Source organism: Trachemys scripta, chromosome 10 (assembly GCF_013100865.1).
Source record: "Trachemys scripta elegans isolate TJP31775 chromosome 10, CAS_Tse_1.0, whole genome shotgun sequence".
Classification (NCBI taxonomy): Eukaryota; Metazoa; Chordata; order Testudines; family Emydidae; genus Trachemys; species Trachemys scripta.
Window position 1 is genome coordinate 30571215 of NC_048307.1, and position 9217 is coordinate 30580431.

The 9217-nt window shown below is 47.1% G+C and overlaps 1 protein-coding gene across 1 annotated transcript in view; it reads left to right on the forward strand.

Annotated features, from left to right (window-relative positions):
* The window catches only part of WDR90 (WD repeat domain 90), a gene marked incomplete at its 5' end in the record, with an annotated part of 51567 nt that overhangs the window by 35695 nt on the left and 6655 nt on the right, over positions 1-9217 (forward strand). The window contains 9 exon segments of the mRNA XM_034783726.1: positions 190-311; positions 744-903; positions 1323-1513; positions 3432-3600; positions 4017-4128; positions 6505-6676; positions 7734-7856; positions 8115-8295; positions 8813-8943. Of these exon segments, the coding sequence (XP_034639617.1) occupies positions 190-311; positions 744-903; positions 1323-1513; positions 3432-3600; positions 4017-4128; positions 6505-6676; positions 7734-7856; positions 8115-8295; positions 8813-8943 (1361 nt within the window).

Consider the following 9217-nt stretch of genomic DNA (forward strand, 5'->3'; position numbering starts at 1 on the left):
TGATTGGAAGGACACCCCATGGCCTGTAATTGAAAGGCAGTTAACTCTAAAGCACTCTAGACGGAAGAGTTAGTTTCACTTCTGTAATTATACTGTGTATGTTAGATGCAGCAGTGTACAGGCCTGTACACAAGGCCTCTGTGCTGACCTCTCCTGATCTCATATCCCTCCTCTTCACACTGCACCTAGGTTTTTTTGCCTATACCTGTGGCTGTGTGATTGTGGTTGAAGACCTGCACTTGGGATCGCAGCAACATTGGCTTGGCCACCCTGAAGAGATCTCTACTTTAGCAGTCAGCCATGATGCCCAGGTATGAATGTCTCCTATCCTCCTGGAGAAGCTTTGGTTTGGCTATATATACTATTTGCCCTGGACTGGATGGACTTTGCTGAATGAGCTCCTATGTGTATCTGTTTCCTCTTCTGCCTGAGCTGCTTCTCTAGCCCACTGCATAGAGACTCTGGTTTTTGGAGTTAAAGCAGGCATGTGCTAATCCTCATGCCTCATCTGCAACTAACTGGCACTTAATGCTGTGTGTATGTGGCCATGAAGCTTTCACTCTTCTCCGGTATGTGTTTTTTCATCAAGTGCCTCCATCCTTATGAATCTGCAGAGCTTTCCTCTTGCTATCTGTATGAGTTCACTTCTGGTTTAATGGCTACATAGGGCTTGTTGACTCTCCTAGAACACCCATATCATTTTTTATTGAGTTCCCAATGGTGATATATTATTGTTTTGCCAGGTTCTCGCCTCTGCCTCTGGCCATGGGAATGGAGACTCACGCTGTCAGATCCGCATCTGGAACATCCAGGATGGGACTTGCCAAAAAGTTATTTTCCATCATGAGACCCAAGTACAGGCCATGGCATACTCTCGTGACGATAGGCTCCTTGTTACACTAGGTTAGTCATCTGAACCTGTAAGCTATGAGCTTGTGTAGGATGTCTCCAGGACAGTGAGCTGGTGTAAAGAGGTCACTGAGGGTATGGTATCCACAAGGTATTTAGGTGTAATGAGGTCACTTGTGATATAGAATTAGGATGTCAAGTTGGGTCACTTGGGTCACTGGATGTCTACAGAATGCACACACGATGTGATAGGGTCATTTTTGGTGTCTCTTCTGTGTAAGATCACTAGGTTGCTATAGGATTTGACATAAGGGAAGTTGGTAGTACATGTTTAAGCAAAGAGAGTTGAAGTTTAAGTTGCCTCTATGTTAAACTGGAGGGAATTCTGATTAATTTAATATGGAAATGTACAACATGTATATGAAATTAAAGTGATATCCTGAAGTTCCTACTGTCTTTCATGTCATATATAGGGGACTACAGTGACCGGACCCTCGCCCTGTGGAACACCCATACTTATGACCTAATGTCGTCCACCCATATCTTAGAACCAGTCCACGAAGTGGCCTTTAACCCTCTTTCTGCTGGTGAACTAGCCTGTGTAGGCAGAGGAGCAGTGACTTTCTGGCTAATTGAGCAGCAGGGAGCTGACATCAGCCTCAAGGTACATAGAATCATAGAAGTGTAGGACTGGAAGGGACCTCGAGAGGTCATCTAGTCCAGTCCCCTGAAGTCAAGGCAGGACTAAGTATTATCTAGACTATTGTTTCCCAGACTTGGGACACCGCTTGTGTAGGGAGAGCCTCTGGCGGGCCAGGCTGGTTTGTGTACCTGCCGCGTCCGCAGGTCTGGCCGATTGCAGCTCCCATTGGCTGCGGTTCACTGCTCCAGGCCAATGGGAGCTGCTGGAAGCGGTGTGGGCCAAGGGCCAGTGGGAGCCGCGATCGGCCGGACCTGTGGACGCGGCAGGTACGCAAACCGACCCAGCCCGCCAGGGGCTTTCCCTACACAAGCAGCATCCCAAGTTTGGGAACCACTGATCTAGACCATCCCTGACAGGCATTTGTCTACCCTGCTCTTAAAAATCTCCATTTATGGAGATTCCACAGCCTCCCTAGGCTATTTGTTCCAGTGCTTAAACACCCTGACAGGAAGTTTTTCCTAATGTCCAATCTAAAACTCTCTTGCTGCAGTTTAAGCCCATTGCTTCTTGTCCTATCTCCACAACAGAACACAATACTCCAACTGAGGCCTAATTAGCATGGAGTAGAGCGGAAGAATTACTTCTAGTGTCTTGTTTACAACACTCCTACTAATATATCCCAGAATTATGTTTGCTTTTTTTGCAACAGTGTTACACTGTTGACTCATATTTAGGTTGTGATCCACTGTAAACCCCAGATCCCTTTCCACAGTACTCCTTCCTAGGTAGTCATTTCCCATTTTGTATGTATGTATGCCGCTGATTGTTCCTTCCTAAGTGGAGTACTTTGATTTATCCTTATTGAATTTCACCCTATTTACTTCAGACCATTTCTCCAGTTTGTCCAAATCATTTTGAATTTTAATCTTATCCTCCAAAGCACTTGTAACCTCTCCCAACTTGGTATCGTTTGCAAACTTTATAAGTGTACTCTCTATACCATTATCTAAATCATTGATGAAGATATTGAACAGAACTGGACCCAGAACTGATCCCTGCAGGACCTCAGTTTTGACTGTGAACCACTGATAACTACTCTCTGCAAATGGTTTTCCAGCCAGTTATGCCCCCACCTTATAGTAGCTCCATCTAGGTTTGTATTTCCCTAGTTTATTTATGAGAGGGTCATGCGAGACAGTATCAAAAGCCTTACTAAAGTCAAAATATACCACATCTGCTGCTGCTTTCCCCCATCCACAAGGCATGTTACCCTGTCAAAGAAAGCTATTAGGTTGGTTTGCCATGATTTGTTCTTGACAAATCCATGCTAACTGTCACTTATCATCTTATTATCTTCTAGGTGTTTGCAGATTCAGCATCTGAACTTCTCCTTTCTATTTGTCAGACTGCCTTGTCTTCTTTTAAAGCCCACACAATAATGGATATGAAAGTCTCTGCCATTATTAGTCTGTGCCCGTGGGTGGGGTCGATTGGTTTCTCTTAGGCTATAGCTACACTACTACGGGATCAAAGCTCTGGCGATCGATGCACCGGGGGTTGATTTAATGGGTCTAGTGAAGACCTGCTAAATCGATGGCAGAGCACTCTCCAGTCGACCCCGGTACTCCATCCGGAATGAGAAGAGTAAGGTAAGTCGACGGGAGAGTGTCTCCTGTCGATCTAGCACGGTGTAGACACGGTAGTAGGTTGACCTAAGCTACATCGACTCCAGCTACATTTTTCACATAGCTGGAGTTGCGTAACTTCGGTCGACTTACCGTGATAGTGTACACATAGCCACAGTGATGCAACACCTACTGGTGTTGACTGGTTTTCAGTTAATGCTAAAGTATTGGGTGAATTAACTTAATTTGGGGGTGATTTTTAAAAATAAACTATCATGATCTCCCTGACCCTGCTGCTTTTTGTTATGTGGCAGGTTCATAGAGCTGCCATCCCTGATATGGTAGGACGGGTGGAACTGACATCTCTCTGCTACAGCACCAACTACCTCCTTTATAGTGGGACCAACACAGGACAGATCTGCGTGTGGGACACACAGACCAACCGCTGTTTCATGACTTGGGAGGCTGATGAGGGTGAGATTGGTAAGTACAGATGCTGCTGGCTTCTGACAGGATTGCATCTTAAATTCCACAGAGACTTGAGAGGAAAGAAGAATCTTGGCCCTGCTGGACCCTGATTCAAGCTGTTTCTCCGTGCTCAAATGCTGAGTCATTGGCAGATGCTAGAATTGATTGGCGCTAGATTCATGCCATACCTGGTGCAAGTATGCATGCATATTTCCTGTGCAATTGCTAAGAGCCTGGGTTCAGCCTCCAACTTCTAGAAACCTCTGGATAGCAAACAAGAGGCCTTGGGTTCAGACTGCTGGTGGGATAGCCACTCCTCCTCCCAAACATTTACCAGCGAACTTAGTTGGTAGAGTCTGTCAATCCCTTTATAATGATCAACAAGTGTGGGTATTAATGTTGTATTAAGCATTTTCTTTCTGCTATCCTAGGTGTGCTTCTGTGTTGTGGCAACAGGCTGGTCAGTGGCAGCAACACCAAGAGAATTCGACTGTGGTCAGTGGCAGCGGTGCAGGAGCTGAGGCTGAAAGGTTCTGATGCCAGGTGAGGTGGCTTGTGTGTGCAGTGTCTAACTCATGTTTGCACAAACCTGAAGAGAGAGGTTTGTGCTGAGATACATAGCTACTCAGTCCACTCTCTGGACATACCTTCTCCTTTCTCTTGTACTCCCTGAACACAATAGGTGGTATCTTTTCATTGGCAGAGGTAGGCTTTTGACTAGCCTATGCAACTGTTTCTCTTGTCCTTTAATTCTTATCTCCTCCTCTAAATTCCTGTGACTCTTGGTTCATTGGGTCTGGATTCTCTTGGAATTCAAGATGGAAATTTCTGGCTGTTCCTTTCTTATCCTTGTCCCAAGGCGTTGGGGTTTAGAACACCTACAATTCTCTTTGTGTATGTCTGTGACAAGCCCAAGTATCAAATTTTTTGAACCAGATACAATTTGCATTTTCTTCATTGGCGTATTTTAGCATGTCCAGATAGGTATTTAATCCTGGTCAGGCTTAAAGAATGTTCCATCTCCTTACTGATCATGTCACTAGTGGTAGACATTTTTGGTATTAAAAATATTTGGGTTTATCTCACCTGATCTCTGTCTTGGTGATTTGTAAAACCTCTTTTAGCAGGAAGAGAATTGAATTTGTTTATTCTGTCTTGGAAAATCACATCCCTTGCTGCCCCTTTAACAACTGTGACTCCCTCTTTTCTCAGCGAAGTCTGTCCCAGCACAATGTGGGGCCACCATCATCTTTACTACAGGAGTTCAGCCTGGGGAGACTACAGATCTTAGCATGCAATACGCCATCCTGAGCTGAGCAGCCTTCTGGTCTCCTTGGGATGTACTTCTGTCTTTGTCTTAAGTTTTTATAAGGTACCTGTCACCATGGTATCTAAGCATCCTAAAGGCAAGCTTAGCTTGCAATATGCTATATTTTGTTCAAGTTAAGTGTGGTCTTCGAATGCACTGTGAACTGCTAATGTATCCCTCAGCTAAGCCAAGCTTTGATGCCCAACTCTAACTCTGAAATTCCAAAGAGAAGGAAATCTTCCCTGAATTCCTTTCCCCAAATTTCCTGTCAAGACTTGTAATTCCTGTAGAATGACTCCAGCTCACCATGGAAGCCTACTGTTCAGTCAGTCTTTTGCCATGTAGTCATTTGTCCCAGCCTTACATAAAGCTGCTTATTTTACTCTTCTACTTACATGGTACGTTGAACAAGGCAATACTGAGCTAATGTGTCTACAATTCAGAACTCTTGCATGTGCTTTTAGCTTGTTGGAAAGCCAAGTCGGCCTTAGTTGTCTTGTTAAACTAGACCATTTAGACCAGGGGTCTCAAACACGCGGCCCAGGGGCCGCATGCGGCCCACAGGGTTGTTTTCTGCGGCCCGCAAGCTCCTTGTGGCCCCCCCAGCCCCCCAGCGTTTACCTAGAGCGGCTCCAGCCCGATGTGCACCGGGGGCAGGGCAGGCTCCCTACCTGCCCTGCCCCCACGCCACTCTGGGAAGCGGCTGGAACATGGGGAAGGGGGGCAAAGAGGTCTGTGTGTTGCTGTTGCTTCAGGCAGCGCCCCCAGCAGCTCCCATTGGCCACGGTTCCCCATTCCCAGCCAACAGGAGCTGCTGGGGGTGGTGCCTGAAGCAACAGCAACACACAGACCCCTGTGCCCCTCCTCCCCCAAGTTCTGGCCACTTCCTGGAGCGGCGTGGGGACAGGCAGGCAGGGAGCCTGCCCTGCCCCGGTGCACGTCGGGCTGGAGCCCGCCCCCTGAACCTCTCCTGCAGCCGAACCCCCTGCCCTGAGCCCCCGCCACACCCTACACCCCTCCTGCTCCCCTGGGAACAGGAAGGGGGCAGAGTTGGGGTGGGGATTTCGGGGAAGGGGTTGGAATGGGAGCGGGGCCTCATGGAAGGGGTGGAGTGGGGACGGGGCCGAGGGCAGCGGGGGGAGGTGTCAGTAATGCGGCCCTCGGGCCAATGTACTAGTCTTCATGTGGCCCTCATGGTCATTTGAGTTTGAGACCCCTGATTTAGACAGCTAAGCCTTTTACAGCACAAGTATTTGATAAATATTTTTGTACGTGTCAACTCTTCTCTTTTTCTAACTTTTTTATTTTTTACCTGTGAAATATATTGGATCAAATTAAGGAGGCACAGTGGATGATCAAAATAATCCTTTTAGAACTTCTTTCCTATTTCCCCCAGAAAGATGGTTACTCTGTATGGTTAAAGGTAGTCGCTAGCTGCAGTTCTGATGAGCCCATCACTGTAGTATCTATGTAGTTAAAGATAACCATGTTGTCCTGACGGCAGTCCCAGACAGTTTTCCCATGAAGGTGGGTTAATGGTTGTCTTCTAGCAGCTTAAGGACGGAGCTAGTTATTTTGTATATTCCACTCTGGACTCCACTTTCCCCCAGGTCTAGCTCAGTCCTTTTGGAACACGAGATGACCCTGGATGGGACAATAGTTGGTGCAACCTTTGATGACTCTCTGGATATGGGAATCGTGGGCACCACTGCAGGAACACTGTGGTACATAAACTGGGCAGAGAGCACCAGCATCCGACTAATCAGCGGACATAAGAACAAGGTGAGAGGGATTGGAAGGGAGTTCCTGTGCTGTAAGGAAGCACGTGTTCCAAGTGCCACCTGAGCCTGAGGTGCAACGCACTTTGAGGATGCTCACACTGCAGAAGAGCTGGGTAGGCCCTACTGAGAGAAATCGCATTGCTGGAGCCTTGACTAATACTGGTAGGGCACTGGTGAAAGAGCTTTCACTGCAAACTAGGCAGTGTGGCCTAGTGAATAGAGCACTGCACTGTGACTTGAGAGACTATTCCAGGCTCTGCCACTGGCCTACTGAGCAAGTCACTTTACTTCTGTGCCTCAGTTCCCCATCTGTAAAATGGGGATGATGATACTGACCTCCTTTATAAAGCACTGTGAGATCTATGGATGAAAAGTGCTATAGAAGAGCTAGGTAATATTATCTCTTCCAAGAGAGAAAGATGGTCTAGTGGCTAAAGCAGAGGACTTGAAAGCCAGGAAATCTGAATTCTCTTTTCTGTTTTGCCGCAGACATCCTGTATGGCCTTGGTCAAGTCAGTTAACTGCTCTGTGTCTATCTCTTGTAGTAAAAGGGGGGAAATCCTGAGGCATCTTACAGAACCATTGGGGCTTAATTTATGTAGAACATTGGGAGGTTGGATGAAAGGCACTCTAGAAGTGCAGTGTTACTTATTAGCTAGACTTCTCAAATGGATAAAGTGGTCTTCTGTTCAGAATACTGGAAAATGTGTCTGAAGGGTGTCAGTCTTGATGCTACATTGCACTACATTTGTGCCTGCTGGAAGAGAGGGTATCTAGATTGGTAATGAGATATGGAGACTTCCCTTCTAAGACCTTCATTATGGAGCAACCAGTCAGAACTTTGCAATTATGGTTCTAAATTTCCACTATAGTCCTCACTAATTTTAATTACCACCATCCCCCGGCGTCCTTTACAAAATCTTCCTTTCCTTTCTTGTGTGCTGTCTCCTACCAGAGAAGAATTTGGTGGGGGCAGGGGAAGCTATGGGTAAGGAATAGGGGCCGATGTGCAACTTGCTTTGGCATTTGTGGAGTGTCAATCCCCTTTGTTGCTGCAGGTGAATGAAGTGACCTTCAGTCCTGGTGAGTCTCACTGTGCCACGTGTGGGGAGGACGGCAGTGTGAGGGTTTGGGCTCTGGCCAGCATGGAGCTGGTGGTACAGTTTCAAGTGCTGAATCAGGTAATCATTTGGAGTGTGTCAATGTCCTATATTGTCTTGATAGCAGCCACTGCCTGTTGTGGATGGGATCTCTTTGTCCTCACTGAATGAACCAGAGTTGGGAGAAATATTTGTAACTGAAGGTTTTAGATATGAAATCTTTGTAGATTAGTGGCATTCACATGTCTTCATTGTGTGTGAGTGGAGAAGTAACCTGCATGCATCTCCTTGGAACATACTGCTCCTTCTTCCCATGTCTCTAATCTTGTTCCTTTACAGAGCTGCCAGTGTCTGGCCTGGAGCCCTATCCCCGTCTCCCACGGTGGGGCTGAGGGTCAGCATGTTGTGGCAGGGTACAGCGATGGCACCATCCGGGTGTTCAGCATTTCAAGGACAGAGATGGAATTGAAAATGCACCCACACTCCGTTGCTCTGACTGCAATTGCCTACTCTGCAGATGGTGAGATCACATGCTGGTTTCCATAACCAATCCATTGGTGCTGCTTCAAGGAGCATAGTTTGGTCTTGCAGCTCCATTTCTCTGTGTTTGGAGGAGACAGCTCTAACCTCCAGCCACTTCAAATACTGATGACCCTCGCAAGGTCCCGGGCCAGATTCTAAGATGGAGAATTGAAGTCAATGAAACTGTGCCAGTTCACACCAGCTGCATATCTGGCACCATGTCATCCTGGATATGCCGTTGGACAGTAGCTTTGGTACAGCTCAGGGACTTGGCACATAATGAAGCTTTCTTCTGCTTCATTATGCTAGCTATTTTTCTGAAGCAGTGTTTTAAACTGAAGTAAATGTTCCAGTGTCCTCTCATCTCACCTCTCCTCTCTCACTCCCAGGACTAGATTGTTCCAGTCCGGCATGCGCTCGGAAAGCTTGAGTCAGGCATACCTGCAGGCTTCCCCTTTTGGCCTTTTCTCCATCTGCAGGAAGTTGATTAGCTCTCTCCTCTCCCCTATCTGCAGGAGAAATCATCTTGTCTGGAGGCAAGGATGGGCTAATGGCTGTCAGCAGCCCTCGGACTGGAATGACCATCCGTGTGCTCATTGACCATAAAGGATCCCCCATCACTGTCATCCAGTGCACAAGGAAACAGGTGAGGCCTGAGTCCAGCTGCTGTGGCACTCTTACACTAGAGCACAGTGTCCATTGTACTGTTACTCCACAGCCATAGAAAGCTGCAGATATGGGGACAGATTAATTACTGAGCTGCTTCATTTACTGTCCCTCTACACGATTTCCTTCTCTAGCCTATGCCACCTCCACAGAATCTTGTTTGGTTTGTTTGGGACAGGGGTGGGCAAACTTTTTGGCCTGAGGGCCACTTCGCGGTTCTGAAACTGCATGGAGTGCTGGGTAGGGAAGGCTGT